This window comes from Anser cygnoides, chromosome 7 (assembly GCF_040182565.1).
Source record: "Anser cygnoides isolate HZ-2024a breed goose chromosome 7, Taihu_goose_T2T_genome, whole genome shotgun sequence".
Classification (NCBI taxonomy): Eukaryota; Metazoa; Chordata; class Aves; order Anseriformes; family Anatidae; genus Anser; species Anser cygnoides.
This window is the reverse complement of record NC_089879.1, coordinates 13306854-13323991: the sequence shown is the minus strand read 5'-3', so window position 1 is coordinate 13323991 and position 17138 is coordinate 13306854. Positions and strand designations below refer to the sequence as shown.

At 46.6% G+C, this 17138-nt stretch overlaps 1 protein-coding gene across 4 annotated transcripts in view; it reads left to right on the top strand.

Annotated features, from left to right (window-relative positions):
- Positions 1-17138, top strand: part of NEURL1 (neuralized E3 ubiquitin protein ligase 1) — a 151058-nt gene that overhangs the window by 57534 nt on the left and 76386 nt on the right. Inside the window, exon 1 of one of the 4 annotated variants that reach the window (XM_048060348.2) lies at positions 6725-7113. The exons of 1 other annotated variant lie outside the window; for it this stretch is intronic. In XM_048060348.2, coding sequence (XP_047916305.2) covers positions 6858-7113 — 256 coding nt within the window. In that variant the 5' untranslated portion in view covers positions 6725-6857. Of the gene's footprint in view, positions 1-6724; positions 7114-7147; positions 7239-7798; positions 7950-17138 lie in introns of those variants that run through there. 2 more of the 4 variants (XM_013174502.3, XM_048060350.2) reach the window with 2 other exon arrangements.

Here is a 17138-nt window from a genome sequence, read left to right as displayed (position 1 = left end):
AGGAGACTGAGAGAAGGGTGGGAAGATGCAGACATCTAAGTAAAACATATGTTGAATGGGAAAAAATCAGTCATTCTGGGTTCTGGGCCTGTGATTATTTCCACATGCCTGGACTGTATTGCCGTGCTGTGTGCCATTAGTGTCATTAGATGCTTTATGTCGGAGTGGATTTTTGCATATGCTGATGAGATTGCAAGATTGGGGCCGTACTGGGTCTGCACTGCCAGTGTGGTTGCAGAGCTTCACGCAGAGGTGTGTGTCCTTCTGGACCCCTCCTTGTGCCACATGTGTGGGTACATGTGTGTGCCCGGCCAGCTCAGCGGTCCTCACGGTGCCAGTAAATGCCTGGCTGGGTAACGAGCCTCCAGGCAGCAGAGTTTGTCCTCAGCCCCTTTTCAAGAAAAGCAGACAAGAATATTGGCTAATCAAACCCCACGTTGTAAAAAAATGGGTATTTTTAACTGGTGCCTGGTGCTGGAAGGAGACACGATTAAAAATAAGCTTAATGTTATTGTTCAAAGGTGCCTGTGTGTTGGGGAGAAATGCCAGCCTTCTCCCCCCCTCCTTGTTTTTCTCTGGGCTGATTTGCAAGAACTTGAGACCTTGGGAGCCATTGCTGTTCCGCTTGGTTCCTGGTGAAAGGAAAAGAGATTTGACTGCTCCCTCCAGATAAAAAATACAGAGAAAAGGAGACTTGTAGGCCAGAAAACATCTTACTATTATTTTTTCTTTCCTTTTTTTTTTTTTGTTATTTGAGCCTGCCAGATTGGTCTGCTCTCTGCTCTCCAAGTGTGTGGGCGGCATGGATGAGGATGCTGAGGCAAAGAATGGGGGGGGGAGGGAGGGAGGGAGGGAAGAAGTGAAAAAGACCTTTGGACTGAAGGCATAGCGCATGGGAGGGAGAGAAAGTAATGGCAGTCAGAGTTGTTTTGGTTTGCAAAAGTTTGCAGCAGATCAGAAGAAGCTGTGGTAGGTCAGAGACACTCAGTCTAGATGCTGTAGTGATGAATATATTAGCATGTTTTAGATCTGAAGCATACAGATGTTTTTCTGTGTTTGGTAATTTTATGAATCTTGTGTCCTACTGGTGGAAATGGGGATGTTGGATGGAGTGGCTGGAGGGGAACATGACCATTGCTCTACTCAGTAGTGTCTTTACAATTTCTGTACATCCGCTGTGTGCTTTGAATTAGGCCCTAAAGAAATGTTATTTGATAAAGGAAAAGCTCTGATTTTGTCCTGATAGAATCCTTTTTTCCTGAGCCGAAGAACCAACACTTTGGTTTTTTTTTATTTCAATAATAGCTACCCACTGCATCTGGCTTATGGTCATTTGTGGTGCTTTTGAGAAATTGAGTTACATGCAAAACATGATTTTATTTAAATAATAGGAGAAAGGAGTTAGAAAGGTACAACAAGGGAGGAAGGGTAAACTTCAAATACAACTTGAAAAGCCACGATGAGAATGGGTTGGAGGGGTGTAGGTCAGCAGCATCAGGTGAGGGAGAAGAAGAGACCAGAGAAGAGATAAGCAGGAGTTTTTTTTGGACTCCGCTGTACTTTCCTGTCCTCTCTGAAGGACTTTTAGCAGGGTAGGGAGTTCAGGTAATAAAAAGGTGTTTCTCTGCTGGGTTAATATTTACATCACAAACATACAGTGCTTTGGTTTGGTCACAAACATCTGCGAGTGTGAGAGGTATTTTTCAGAAAGGGTGGGGCATAAAACACCGAGGTTGTTCTCTCCTGTAACACGTATTTGCTAAGAAAAATCTTGGGAATTGCACCTTGATGCCAAGGGAACATTATCAAGGTTACAAAGTCAAGCTCTCAAAAGCGAGCACGTGCCGGATGGAAGCAGTCTGTCTAACCTTCATTTTCACCCTGGTGCCAGTGCTTTCTGATTACCTTACTTACCTCTTGTAGCTGTTTGCTTCGCAGAGCTCCTGCCTGTGCTCTTTCCAGAGCAGCAACCAGAGGGCAGGGAATTAAGGTGGTGAGAACAAACTAACCTGTTGCTCACAGATCCCCGTGTGTTTTTTTCTCAAAAAATCAGAATACACTTCTCTAGCTCAGGCAGAGGCAGCACCTCTTACAGGAATGTTGTGAAAACAAATGTGGTGTTTGCTCAACATGCACCATAAAAATGCTATGACTTCTGCAGGTAATTCCGTCTTTCAGTGTGGAGTTTGGATATTGCCTGTGATAAAGTGCGAATGAGCTACTTTATGTGATGTAAATGTATGTGTAGTGCACAAGTATTCTCTGTAGAACTGTGTGGAACAACGCTCTGCTTTTGTTGCTAAAAGCTTATCACAGTGCCATGTCGTGTGGAACAATGTTGTTCTAAGTTTCCAAACATTTGATAGATGTAGAACTGGGACTGAAATATGATTTCTCAGTACGGCCTTGCTGCCATTATGCTGTGTCTATGGGTGGAGCCAAAATGAAGGTATTCAAGGGGGAATTAAGAAAATCTTTGCTTGATGGTAGACCTAGAAAGAAAACCGAAGTTTCATACACTTAAACATGCTCTCAAAGCAAAAGCCAGCTTCATTAGGCGAAAGGTATAGACCATTATTTCTTTGTGCCTTTTTTAGATTAATGTGTTTCTTCTGGTGAGGTGGTTGCTTTTATCTTCATATTTCATTACACATAGATAGGTCTAAAACTCTTTTTGAAAGTGTTGTGTACGAAGAGTTAATCTGCAATGAGAGAGAGAGACTATTTTATTAATTGGGTATATAAATAGATGTGAGGACTAGAAACATTCAAAAATGCAGTAGGTGTCATGTACAGCATGTTTTCCCTCAGGGGATAGATTTCTGGCAAATTCCAGATGATATTGCCCCAGAGCATGCACAGCTTTTCTGTATTATCTAAAAGTTGCTTTTCAGAAGTGCCGTTGAGCCCAACACAATGCTTTAATGCAAGGTGCATCTTACGTTGAATTTTATTGTTTCCAAACTCCACTACCTTACAATATTCTGTGCAGATTTCTAAACTACATTATCTCTTGAAAGTGCAAAAATATGTGAGGAGGGAGATGCTTTTGGCTTTGAAGATAAAAGCTGCATCCAGTGGAGGATAATGAGAATTTGCATGATGGTGAGATACTACACAACCCAGCGTGGGGTTTCTTCAATTCCTTGCCTTGGAAATCCTTTTCACCACTCAGCCTCATGCCTCCTTCTAGCACTTTTCCCTTCTACCACTCCCGCAGATAGTGGCACAGGGGTTATGACAAAATGCCGAGCAGGCAGGGGTTGGCTGGGCTCTCCTGTCACCATGGCTCTTTCATTGAACCAGCCCACATCATGGACATCCATTCAAATACCTCGCTGATGTCTTCATCGCCCTACTGAGCAGCAGCTTTTACCGCTGTGCCTATGTGGTTCCTGTCACCAAAGCAAATGGCGTTGATGTCTTTTTTACGCTGAGTGCAAGTGTGAGGTGAATGTTCAGCCTAAAGACTTCCCCGTCCCTAAATCCTCCATCCTGCTGTGTCTGCAGTGAATTGTCCTGGGGTAATCGAGTGCCTGGGTTAATGGTCACTGTGCCGTAGGTTGTAGGTGTGAATCCTGGTTTCAGTTTTGAGAATTTCAGCCAGGATTTTGAATTTCCTGTGACTTAAACATTGAGATTAGACTTTAATCCAGGGTAATACTTAATTACATAACTCATTGCATTTTCAGATAAGCATCAGCTAGTCAGCAAATCTTTTGCTAGGTCAGGATCTGTGTATTTTGCATTACAGATAAAGAATGGAAAGCAGAGATGCATCTTTGGTCTAAGCCCTCTCCATTATGGGCAATAAATTCTTGTTAAGAGGAGGCTTAGAATAAGATTTCCCAGCTCTGCTCACTGTTTTTTGTGTGCTAGCACATGCTGGTGAGACACTTTCTCTTGGATGCTTTCCTGCTGAGAACATCGTTTTTCCTCTGGAGTTACAGTAGCAGAGGTTCCTGAACGAAGTCTGCTTTCTGTACAGGTGAAGTCCCTGCTGTAACATCAGTCAGAAGCTTATGCTGGAAAAAAGACCTGAGAATGCTCTTCTGAACCCTGAATTCTCCCTACATCATCTCCAGTTGTTTGCAGAGAGCTACTGTGTTGAGTGAAAAAGGACAACTTTTAGTCAATCGGTTTGTTACCATAACACTGAGTGCAAGCGGTAATAGAGAAATTGATGGTAACTTCTTAAACGCTGAAGTCATTAAGAGAAGGTTCTTAGTCCCTGGCAAATATCAGACTGATTTCCACAGTTGCCTGCTTTCCTCCATACTGATTTTCAGGGAAACTCTTCGGGGCCATTTCTTGGAGAAATCTTGGTGCCATCACCATTAAAGTGGGCAAAACCCCCATCAGGAGAGGGGCAGGCTGAGCAATGCAGCGAGCACAAAGGAAGAGTGAGATGGTTTTGGTCCCCGCAACAAAAGGTCATCAGACGTCACAGCTATTTTGAGACATCCTTTCCCAGACCTTGGTGGGTCCCTGGTGTCCTCCATGCTGACTTGCCAGCCTGCTTCTGCCTTGCTGACCAGGGCACAGGGAAGCAAAGCAGCTGCTCATCACCCCTTGTTTTTCCTACCCAAAGCTACTGCCCAGGGCTGGGTATTTTTCCTGGAGCTGTGGGAGAGGTGCCCTGTTGTCTGCTCAAGGCTGGCTCAGAGAAATCCAAGGCTTTATTCTAAAAATCCAAGGCTTTAGTCTAACAAGGGAGCTTGATCTGATGAGCGTATCTGTCTACAGAAGCCCTCTGCAGCCTCAGCATTCTGATCTTCTGGTTAATAAATATATTTAGCAAGTTTGGATGCTGCCTCAAAGCGCTCCTGCAGCAGATCCCTGCTTGGATAGCAGCAGTGCTGTTTGGCCCCAGTTTGCTGGATGCTGTTCATGAACGGGACTGGATTTAGGGACTGGGTTTCTGTTGGGTCCAGCCTTAATACCTTTGTCAATAATTTAGAAGGGAGCACAAATGGAGATATTGATTATTTTTTTTATATATTTGATGCCACAATGGGAGGCCTTGCCAGTATTGGCAAGGGCAGAGAAATAACCCAAGGGGACCTAGAGGGCATCAGCGTGGAGAATTGTAAATGGGAACGGGGTTGTAGATAGATTTTCTTTGTCCGGAGAAAAAACAGAAGCATGAAAGACAGAAGAGAAATTTGGGAAAGGGCAAGGTCTGAAAGGGATTTGGAGCTGATAAGCCTGAATCAAAGATAAGTTCCAGCGTGACGTGGCTATGTGGGAAAGCTCTGCCATATAGCAAGTAATCCTTGAGGAGCTAGAACGGGGCAGACTTGCACTGCTGTGGCTCTGGGGGCTGCATCCCGCAGGAGCTGTTCCACAGCACTGGGGGAAGTTGGGGAAAGGGGGTACTGTTTTTTCAAAAAAATTAAAAAAAAAAAAAGAAGCAATTTTTCAATCAACTGAAACCGTTTATAATTTTCTGCCAAACTGGATGACTCATTCTGGCATCTTGCCCTCCCCGCCCTCCCCCTCAGACAAACAAACAAAGCCAATAACTCGCAAACAGTAAAATAATCTGAAAAGATAACAGTTCAAACTTTTCCTTTTGGTGTACTCAGAACAAAGTGCTTAATGTTTTTTTTTTTTCAAGACATCATTTCAGAGCTGGATTCAATGACCGTAACTTGAAAAAAATGAGGTAAAAATAACTCCCAAAATAAAGTGCTTCGTTTTGAGTTAAAGAAACATTTTGTTCAGCAAGACATACAAAGCATTCAGTTTTGGGCCAACACGAAATGATATTTTTTTCTAGCAATCTCTTGGTTGAGGCAGCGAACCAAAAAGTCAATTATTCACAGAGCCGCAGGAAGATTAAGGTAAGGATGGAAAGCAGAGCTGAGAGAGCAAGGGAGAAAAATTGGGGCTGGCTATCGGAGTAAATCTTCATTCCTTGGGGTGAAATGCCTTGGTTGTGGTGTCAACACCCAGCGGTCCCTTTGCTGTCGGGGCGAGCAGGTGGGCTGCCCGCCAGGGGATGAGACCAGTGATGTCCTTGTGGTGGCTGCAGGTCCCCGGAGGCGTGGGAGCAGAGCGGGGTGCCCTGGGCTGGTGCGACGCGAGAGATGCCCTGCATCGCTCGGGGTGTGCGGGCCGCGCTGCGGTGCTCTTGCTGCTGCTGTAAATGCAGCATCGTCCGGGAGGGGAGGAATTAAAAGGAAAAAAAGTCTTCTGCCAAGAAGCTGCCGTAAGCTCTGCAGAGTGTGAGTTTGGGCAGGGAGGAGCTGAGCGCTGCCTGCGCGCCGCTCATCCTGGGGAAAGCTGCTGCTTGGCTCTGGGGTCCCGGCGTGAGTCTCCTCGGCGGGGCAGGAGGGAGCTGGGTGCTGGTGGTGGTGCCTGGCTGCTGCTCAGGGGCTTGGAGATGCTCCTCTGGCAGGTTTGAAACGCTGGGCACAGCCTTCCTCACGCACGCAGTGTCAGTGCAAACACCCTGACTATGCTTCTTTGGCTTGAGCTTTTCTGCATTGCTTTTTTTTCCTCCTCTCTTCAGAAGTGCTGAGTCCCTCAGCACCCAGCCATCCTAAGCAATAACCTTACAACACGGGTGAGAGAAATCTTATTTCCCAGTTTCCCGGTGGGAGAGTCGAGGCAGTGGGATGGCAGGATTTGCCCAGCACCATGGTAAGAGTTGGGAGGCAGAGCTGTGCTTGTGGCTGCATAACTTTGGGTCTCACTCCTTTGCAGAGCGAAGAGCGACTGCGGTGTGCCGTAAAGATGCATGAACTAGTTTTTCAACAAGCCAGCTTGGACATACCGTGGCCGGCTGTGGCAGCACGATGCCTGCTGTGTTAATTCACCCTTAGGCTCGTGGGCAGGAGAGATGCAGAGAGATGCGTGCGGGCAGGGGCATGCGGTGCTGGAGACGGACAGGAGGGAGCTGGCTCCTGCATGAACCGTGGCGTAAAGAGAGCAAGCGAGGGGCCAAGCCTGGCTGCGGTTCCCCACGCACCTCCCCGACCACCCTCGGCATCCCCCTGCTTTTAGTGCTGCTGGCCCTTATCCGGCAGCAGAGGCGATGGGCTGGAGAGCAGGAAGCACGGTATCTGGACGGAGCATGCGAGCCTCGCACAAAAGAGTTGACGGGGGGTAATGTTTTTATTATTACAGTCCGTGGTGTACCAGCCTGCATTTCAAGCACTTCTTCTTTGCTTTTAAATAACTAATAATTAACCAGCAGAGGCCGTTTGAAGACTCTGGGGCAGTGATGTCTGGTAATAATTCTTTTCCTCTTATTTTTTTTATTTTGATTTTTTTATTTTTATTTTTTTTTGCCGTTCCACTTTCTGCCTTAGGATACCAAAGCAAGTTTCAAATGGCCGGAGCCGTTTGATATTTCTAAATGAAGTCCTTAACGTCGTGAGCGAAGTTGGCAGCGCCTCGGGCTTTGTTCTGCGCGTTGCCTGGGAGCCGGGTACCGCGGCGGCCGCCGGCCCCGCACCTTCTTCCCCCCCCCCTCGGCCGGGTGAAAAGGGGGCTGGAGCAGGGCGGGGGGGTGCTGAGAGCCCCTGTGGGATGCTGAGAGCCCCCCGGCGGGGATGCTGAGAGCCCCCACGGGATGCTGAGAGCCCCCACGGGATGCTGAGAGCCCCCGGCCGGGGGATGCTGAGAGCCCCCATGGGATGCTGAGAGCCCCGGGGGGGATGCTGGGGGCCGTGGGCTGTGGGGGGGCCGCACCCGATCTCCCCAGCGTCGGCAGCTATTTCAGGAAGACGCGAAGTCTCCTCCTCCTTATGTAAATAAAAAGGACAGCTCCTGGCTCCTAGGGCCGGCAGCGGGTGGAGGCAGGCGGCGAGGGGCAGGCGGCTGCCGGGCGGGCCGGGGGCTGGCGGTGCGGAGCTTGGGGGGGGGGGGGGCCATGAGCCCCTGCCCCGCTGCTGCCTGAGGCCATATGGGGGGCCAGGTGACCCGCGGGGCGCTGCACGGTAAGGGGCAGGGGGAACAGGAGCCCGAAACGGCCGGGTGGGGGTCAAGGGTGGAGGGCGAGGGGTCGCGGCACGGGTGGGGAGTGGGGGCGTGGGGTGGCCGCATGCGGCGGGGGGAGGCTGGTGGAGCTGTCACCTCGGTTCTCCTCTCCATCCGTGGCTGCATCCTAGCAGCGGTTTTCCGCTCTCTGGTGTCAAGCCGGTACGGTCTGGGTTGGACGCGGGGCTGAGCTGGCTGGGTTTTAGGCTAAGCTGAGGTTATCAAGCACCGCTTGCTGTCTGCTGGGTAACGCAGAGTGGTGTGTGGGAGGGCTGCGCAAGGACCCGAGTATCCTGCCCAGGCCGATGTTGCAGCAAAATTGGGATCTTTAGGCAGTGCGCGATGCTAGCCGTGTCCGTGTCTGCACAAATCTCGTGCCCTAAGCGTGTGGTGGGAATGTTGTGCTCGTTGAACGTGCCGATCGCGCTGAAATGTTCTGCTTAAAGATGTGCTGCGTGTTCCATGAAGTTTGGATGCGTTTTCAGGCAAACTTCCTTATTGCTATAGTAAACACAGATAGGAAACAGATAAAAGCATCATGTAAGCTTGGACTATCTCCCGTGCTTTCTTTGAAAAGAGGTTCAGGAGGTGTATGCTGAGGCTGTGACTATTCATGTTACGGTCCTAGTTTTTGTCGTATTTTCCACCAAGTCCAAACTCTGCAGTTTAAGGAGCAAACGGACGTAGTTAGGAGGTAGATGACTTTTCCCTAATGGTATTTAGCAAGCACATCCTTACAGAGATTTTAATTTGTTCATTATCCGCGTCCTGAAATTTCATCTATAGTCTGACCTTCTTATTTCTCCTGTAATGTCACAATACAAGCATTACATGCAGAATAAGAGTACTGCTGGGTCAACGTTTAAGGCAAAAAAGGGCACATCTTTGGCTGTCTTTACAGGTTCCTTTTCCCCTTTGAAACATTATTTGAATGAGAATGAAAAACCCGTCTGGGAAAGAATAATAGCTATATGTGTTTCCTGCGCGTGCCAGGGACCTGGTATTCCTGCTGGGGCTTTCTCCTGTCTGCAGCCAGCAGCCCACTGCACGCTAATCCTGCAACTTCTGCCTTTCAGCGATGCTACTCCAATGAGTGTGGTTCTCTTTTATTTTGTTGGGAGATGGAAAATGATGAGGAGACATGGGTAATCAACTCTGTCAAATTTTCCTCTCCACACAGAGGGGCTACAGGCTGTGTTACCATCAGAGGTGAGACACTGCGGTGTTAAGCACAATGATGCTTTTAAAAAATGGATGTGTAGTATATTTTAAAATAATAATAAAAAGTCACGCAGCAAAGCACATTTGATGAAAATAGATTGCATCTGGACTTGTGGTTTGTCTGTGGCTACTGTTCCTCCAGTTCCTCCTTTCTGTTGAATATTTCTATTTCAGATGTGTCCCAAAATAGCTGGGAAGGAGAACCAAAACCTTATCCATTTCTCTGAAAGATAATTGAAACTGAATGTAATGATACTGAAAAGAGCTGTATTGACAGCCCTGGGGGTTAACATCCCTTGGTTTTAGAAACCATGGGTAAAGCCCGAATTTGCCTCTTCCAGGTATTTCTAGTTACCTCTCTGTGTTGGAAGGATGGGCTGGGATTTTCACAAGCACCTCAGTAACTCCACCTGGCTGCAAATTGGCTGGGGCAGGATGAAACCATGTTGCTGAGCTGTGTGGGGCTCTGCCACTGGCGGGGCAGCCACCGGCTCCTGAGCAGCGTGCCTGGGCTTGGAGCACAGCTCCCTGCCTGCCCTGGGGCTGCCCACCCTGACTGTGGTGGAGATGGAAAAGTGAATTGAGGTATTGGCTCGTGAGGGTGGCACCCTCTCAAAAAAACACCAAAGCAGGGTGGTGATGTTTAAAAGCTGTGGGATGTGCGGTCAGTAGCAGGTGATGCTGGATATCCTGGGATTTGCTCTGCTGCGAGGGGCTTTTGTGAGTGGTCCTGCCTGAGCCACCGCCCGGGGGTACGCGCACACTTGTGTGGGCAGGTGCCTTCTGCCTGGGTGCAGGGGGCTTTGGGTGGAAGTGCTGCTCTCCCATGGGTACATTGAGAGCGGAGGAGAGCCCTGCTACTGTGTCCCCATAACAGAGTTGGTGGGTGCTGAACAGGTCCTGAGTCACCCCATGGGAAGTTTCCAAATGGACTGGGGTGGGAAATGAGCTTTAACCGAGCGGCACTGGAGCAGCAGTAGCTGCTTTCCCAGGAGAAACCTGCCTCTGACTCCCTTCCTTGTGAACAAACCAACCTCAGCGTGCTTGAAAGGCAGCACCGTTTGTTTTGAAAGGGGACATCCCATGGCTACATGTGTTGGGAACTGCCACTCCTCCTTCTCCATGAAATGAAGTGCATTGCTCAAGCATCCTCATGCAATTTCCGTCTGTGTACCCATGTTCTCACTGGCACCGTGATGGTGTCTGCTCCTCTTGCCCCTTCCTACCCCATGTGCAGAAGTCCCTGGGGGGATTTCCAGTGCTCTCCATGCAAAAAGTCAAAATAGGAAGTTCAGTGGTAACGCAGTCTTGATGGACAGGATGTTTACAGGGTATGTAAAAAAGAACATCTATACATGTGGTGTTTACTTTAGCAATATTTTAAACAGGAAATGTTAATATGATTGCTCGTGGTTCATCTGAGGCTAGTTTCTTCAAGAATGACTGTGTGCTATAGTGTTCCTACAGCATAGGCAGACTTAACTAAATATTTATGTTAAACAGTACTTGCTAACTAATCATGCATAAAGCATCTCCAATAGATGCATAACTCATAAGTATGTTCTTGTTATCCGTTTGATTCAACCGTTACCTGCTGCATCAGCTTTTAATTCCTCCTTATGAGTGAGATGCTATTTGCTGAAGATCCAGTTCTTAATTTTAGGGGGCCACATCCAGGAGATCTTGTCTGAGAAAAATGCTGTGAGCTTTTTATGTTTTTTTCCCCCTCATTCACTCAGAACCAAACTGACAAAAAGTTGTGCTTTAGCCAAGGAAGCTGCTGCACTGTACTGGGAGAGGAATTCAGTGTGTGTATACGTGCAGGGGTTAGCGATTAACACGTACGCATCCCTTCAGAAGGCTTCTGACAAGCTAGAGGGTACACAGTGGATTAATTCATGTGCAGGGGATGCGTGTCTGTGCATGCATGCACATTTGCTCAATAACCTTCCTTCCTACAAGACATTGTCACTTAATAAGTCCCTCATTGCAGGGCTTTGTTTTATTTTTGTTTTAATTACTCACATGTCACATGCATTCATCAGTGTTTTACAGTGGAATAATTTTTACATGGGGGCAGGGAAAAAAAGTATCTTGTCACATTTCCCAAACTGTAATTATACGGCATCAGCATAATTACAATGAAGTCTCTAGTGAGAATGCATCAGCTTTTTGCCTGGGAAAGAGCAGTGACTGACAGATGTAATTTTTGGCTTGAACAGGTAAGTTTTTAAGTTTCTTAAGCGGATGATGCTCTGTAACTTGTGGATACAATACAAGAAATGGCTCGTGTGCCTCTGTCTGATGCATACACAGGTGTAAGTATTATGCATGGCCAAATTTTGCCCTCACCCGTTTCAGTATATAGGTGCTAGTTAGTGTGCAATACAGCCACAGCTGTGTGCTCTGTTTTTCATGCAGGAGAAGGAAGTGGGAGCTGTGGTGTAGCAGCACTCCATCTGCACTACATGGTGATAAGGACATTTGGGTAGCTATCTGGACTCATTTCCCACTGGGAAATTTCACTGGGATCTTATTTGCCATGGTCCTTCCTGCACCTGGCTGTTCATTTATTCCTGTGCAAAATAGGTGTGAAGCACTGGTATTGTCCTTCGTCCATGTTTTGTTCCAGTGAAGAACAATCCATGGGTCTCGCTCGCTTGCCTCACCAGGAGGTTTGGGATATTTGGGGTTTGCTGGAAGCTGCCAGCCCCAGCGAGCACGGCTGAGCTGCTGCTGTAAGGCTTTGGGGAACGGCAGAGGGTGGAGGCTGTTTCCCTAATGCAAAATAGCTACTGTGTGTAACTTCATTTATTCTTTCTGTGCACAATGGAGCTCTATTTTTAGCTTTCTCTTAATTCCTTGTAGTGTAGTGAATGGTATATCCATAGGCAAGTGCTGGAACCAGCCCCATGCTTTGTTTCCCACTCTGTATGTTCAGTGCCTATACTGCAACAACCTTTCCCAATACCACATTTCACCCTTGCAGTTAATATCGCTAAACAGAATCGTACCCCGGTGCACACTATTGTACGCACCTTCAAGTTTAATAATTTCCAGCTGCTTTCACCTAATTAAAACTGCAAATGTCCCAGAAGAAATAAGAAAGGAGTGAAAAATGAAGACCTGACAAACACCAATTTAGTGAGATTTCTTTGTATACTGATGTTACTTCGTATTCTTATCTTTAACTTACTGTCTAGATTTTGGGGCATCTTATCGAGCTCCCAAATGTGAGGGAATGACTGAAAAATGGTTCCCCTCACTAGGGGGTTAACATTTCCTAAAACCTGCAGGCAGTCACTCGTTGATAACCAAAATGGGACCGAGGAGAAGAGGCTCTTTCTAAACTTGCCCTGCTTTCAGCAAGATTGCTATATAGCTCTGAAAGCAAATGTGTGTGTGTATGAGAAGTTAATCCTGCTCAGGGTTGGATTAACTGGTGCAGAAGACCCTGGGCAGGGTGCCAAAGCAGTGCTGGCATTTGCTAAAAGTGGGGCTCCCAGAGATTATTTCAGTTTGTGCCTCTGACCTGCAGGTCACCTTCGAGCGTCCTTAGGTGGCTGATAGTATTGACTGCTGACAACACTTTTGAAAATGAAGTGTGGAGTACCTCCATACAGAGAGATTTTATGGGTAACCACACTTACGCTTCAAAACTGTGCTATTTATTGTGAAAGGCAAATGAGTTTTTCATTAGTTGTGGCTGTATTTGACCGTACGGGTCTTGGTATAAGTGGTGAGAGCAAAAAGCATCCCCATTCTAATTTTGTCCTTTGCTTTCCTGGCATTTTCCCTGTTCGTTTTTCCATGTCCTCTTGATGCTCTACTGTGGTAGGACCTAGGGACTGCATCTTTTGTGTTATTTTTCAGGTTTGGTTGTCTTATTTGTCTCCTCTTTGACAGGTCCCCTCCCTCCTCTGCAGGGAACCGTTCTTACCTCTGATCTGTTTTCACTTGTTCCTCACTTAATTCCTCTTTTGTTGAGAATTATGGATGATATATTTAGCTATCATTCAATTAATCTAGAGGTAGCAGGTGTCTCTTCAGGAAGGTTTGTCAGATCCCCTGACAAGTCCCAGGGAATCATCTGCATGCCTAATCAAAACAAGTACTCCCAGTGTCAGAAGATTCATACTCTTAATGGTATAAAATAAATTTGTGAAACAAATATAATTACCATTGCTGACATCAAGAAGGAATTAAGAAGAGGTGGTCTCTAGCCATATAATCTCAAAATTGATAGGCTTACTTTTTATTAAAAAAAATTTACATTAATGATGTCCATACATGCTGAGGATAGAATTGAGGTCAGTCTAAAAAAGATTAATCATAGAGGAAAGGGAGCTTCTTGAAAAGTGAAGGCAAAGCAAAGAATTGATCCTGATGGATTGCCCTAGAGAATCAGCAGGGATTACTGAAGGCACAGCAGGGAGTGGAGGTGGAGGTCAGGAGAGATCTTGTCTCCCAGAGGCTAAACGAGGAGCATGCCTGCCAGCTGCAAGCCCTGCGGTCCATGTGCCCGTGATCAGAGCATATGCTGCAGCCCTCTGTATGACGGTATCTTGCTGTAGGGCAGATCCCTATTAGTGTTGCTGTCTGTTTTTTTTTTTTCTTTCCCATCTATCCCCCCTCTAAATCACAGCATTTTGCTTTGAAGACATATTTATCTGAGTGAAGCTGGTCTGAGATGAGTCAGAGTCTTCTACTCTGTAGCTCTTGTCAAGTTGGTCTCAGTGGTATTTCTGTTCCTTGACTCTGTCCTTGATTTTCTCTTGAAGAGATGCTGTACTTCATTGGCATTAAAAATAACATTCAAGATGACTGCAGTTGATGGGGCTGGGGAGATGAGTCCTTTGGTTTATCTGAGATTTATGGTGGGTCTGACAGCACAGCAAAAGTGGGGGGCTCAGAGAGAGCCACAATAACTGACCAGATGCATGAATATATTTTCCCCTTGTAAAGGCTGATAGCAATTTTATTGTAAAGAAAAAGGGATAGTAGTAAAAAGGGGACATAATAAAAGCTATATACATTAATGAACGTAATGTAGAACATAAATGGTGTGCTCCTGCTTGCCTCCCCTGCAACAGCCCATGTTGGCAGAAATCTGGAGTTCTTGCCCTTTTCCTCAAGATAAAATCTCTATTAATAGAAGCCTTAGAGATAAACCAAAGCCCCTTGCTATAAAAATCAGCTCCTCTTTCATGGTTTGGTTTACATCCTTTTCTGCCTACACTAGTATAGTAAATGAATGCTAATACAGAGGGGACACATCAGGGGTCAAGTACTGCGGAGTCCCTCGGGTCTGAGCTGTCCCACCTTACGGATCATGGTGTACCTAGCACAGCAGTCCTGCCCAGAGGCTGGTCTAAGCACGGGGACCCACATGGGCACGCTGCTTTAGCCCCTGGGGAACTAACGTTGCTCACAGCAGACTTTGTTGATGAAGTCTGGAGACGAGAGAAGGACCCAACAGTTGACCAAACAGGAAAGATGTTCGGTGGCGTCTCCATAAAATTTGCCTAGGTAGCAGAGGCTGTTCCCATCTTTGACTACCTTTGAAGAGAAACTTTTCTGGATCAAAGCACACGGGGCCCGAGAGAGAAAGTACCCAGAGCCAACATGCAGATTGCTCAGTGTGGCTTCTGAAAACACCACTTCTAGTCTCACTGCAGGTTTTGCTCTGGTGTGCTGCTTGCGATTGCATGAAGTCTTCTCTGGCTGACATAGCCAGTGGGTACCACTCAAAGCAGGTCAGTCTTGGTGTGGGTTTGGGGAAGCAGAGTTCAACTTTGACTTTAGCTGGCAGGCAGCAGTTTCTGTGCAACCAAAGAGGATGCTGCTGTTCCCTTTTCTCTGCTGGTCTCGGGAATGAGCCGTAGGCAACGTGGTCTATGGGCCGGCCTGGCCCTTGGAGTCTGGCTGCTTGGCTGAGCTTCACTGGGCCATCTTCAGCAAACAAACTGCCTTCTCAGCCAAGGGGTTTCCATCTGAGAAGCAGGGACAGCAGCTGCATATCTTCTTGGTGATTCACCTTGACTGTGCAGCCAAGTGGCACCGTGTGGGTACAGCATTGGAACATTTTGTCTGGTAGGCTTGTTGGCGAAAGCAGGACCTGCTGTGAAATACCAGGGCAGGACTAAAAATTTGGTTTTCAAGAAACTGAGAGGCTTGGAGCTTGGCTTAAGCAGAGCTAAGACACTGCGGCTGCAACCTCAAAAGGGGCGCTGGTTGAACCAGCGGGTGGTTTGGGAGCAGCAGGTGCTCGTGTTTGAGCTGCGCCTTGCCAGGACTGGAGGTTTGCTTTGACTCAGGCTCTTGCAAGAGCCTATTCCTCTTCTGTTCTCTGCAGTGCTTCCTAGCAACTGAGCCCTTGGCCTGCTTTGCGAAGTTCAAGTGATCCTCAGGCTATTGCAAGTCCCAGGCCTGTGTTATCAGCCAGGAGGAAACTGCATAGCCTCAAGGAGAATGGGTGGGGTTGGAAGAACTCTCCCACCTGCTGGGAGGTTTCCAACACCAAAGCAAGGATGAGGAAGGGACTGTGCAGAGCCACAGTGTGATGCTACCCTTTGCTTGCAAGCACAGAGGTAGAATCGAGCCATAAACCACACCGTGGCTCACAAAGAAGCCATTTTAATTTCAGTCTCTGCTGGAAGCACCTCATGGAAAAAAAAAATGTGATCGGTATAAAAAGAAATGTTTATGTTTCTAGGAGCATAGACCTCCCAAATAATTAACATCACTTGACAAACTGCTGTTTAAAATGCAAGTGGTTTAAGTGCTGCAGCTCAACAGGCATTCGTCACAGCTCTGGTGTAAACGTGGTACACGCTGTGGGTTGGTTGCTGCTTTAAAGTAAAGAAGATTTCTTCTGGTAAACATCTTTTGCTTGAGGAGAATGTCTTCATAATTTTACTTTTTCTTATTTGGAAAAGCCAAATGTTAGAGAACCATTCAAATGGCACCTTGGAGGCAAGGGCATTGGAGATGCGGTTTTGGAATGAAATAAATTCTGGACTTCAGTTTCTGCTGCACAGATCATGCTTTTGGTCAGAAGACAGGCAGACAAATGTTTTTGGCTTTGGCTTTTGTGGAGTAAGAGACAGAAGGGAAAAGGCTTTTGGTGGGAGATTTTTGGAAGCTACAACTTCAGCTTTGATCTGTCTATATCTAATATTCACTGACTCAACTAAAAGTACTTTAAATAAAACCTTACTTTTCTCTAGGCCTGTTGGGTGAAGGACTGGAGACATAAAGATTGTTAAGAACTGCTATTTTCAAAGGTTAAAAATAGCATCTTACAAAGAGACTGAGATTAAAAAAAAAAATAATCTCCCTGGAAGATGGAAATTTAGGGGCGCCCATACTGTGCTGAAACATCTGGGATCAAAATGACTTCTGTCTTTGCACACCAAACAGAATCAGAGAATCAGATTATCAAATATAAAAGAGAGTCTTAAGTATCTAATTACTTTTACAAAGGCATTACTGATGTTGTAAATTTCATATAACGTGGAAAAGGAATGAAAATTGCTTGATTTATTTTCTGCTTATCGCAAATTACTTCAATGCTGCCCTCTGATTTTTATTTTTTTTTAAATCTCCAAAGGGAAAGAGACCATCACTCGGGCTGTCATTTTGTATTCCAGTTCTGAGTAAAGCTAAGTATTTAGAGGAAATGCACGTTCAGGAGCCCTGATGGGTGCTGGTCCATCTCACATTGTAAGAGCTGCAACATGGTAAGAGTTGCTGTCCAACTTTCAATCCCTCTGTCCCTCAGAGGCTTTGCAAAATTGCCTGAAGAGACCTTGATCAAGTGGCATTACTGTGATGAGATTTCTGGACAACCTGGCTCCTTCCTGTCCAGTGCTTGAGCAAGGGTAGTTGATTCAGTATCTAGATATCATGTCTCAGTATTTTATGGC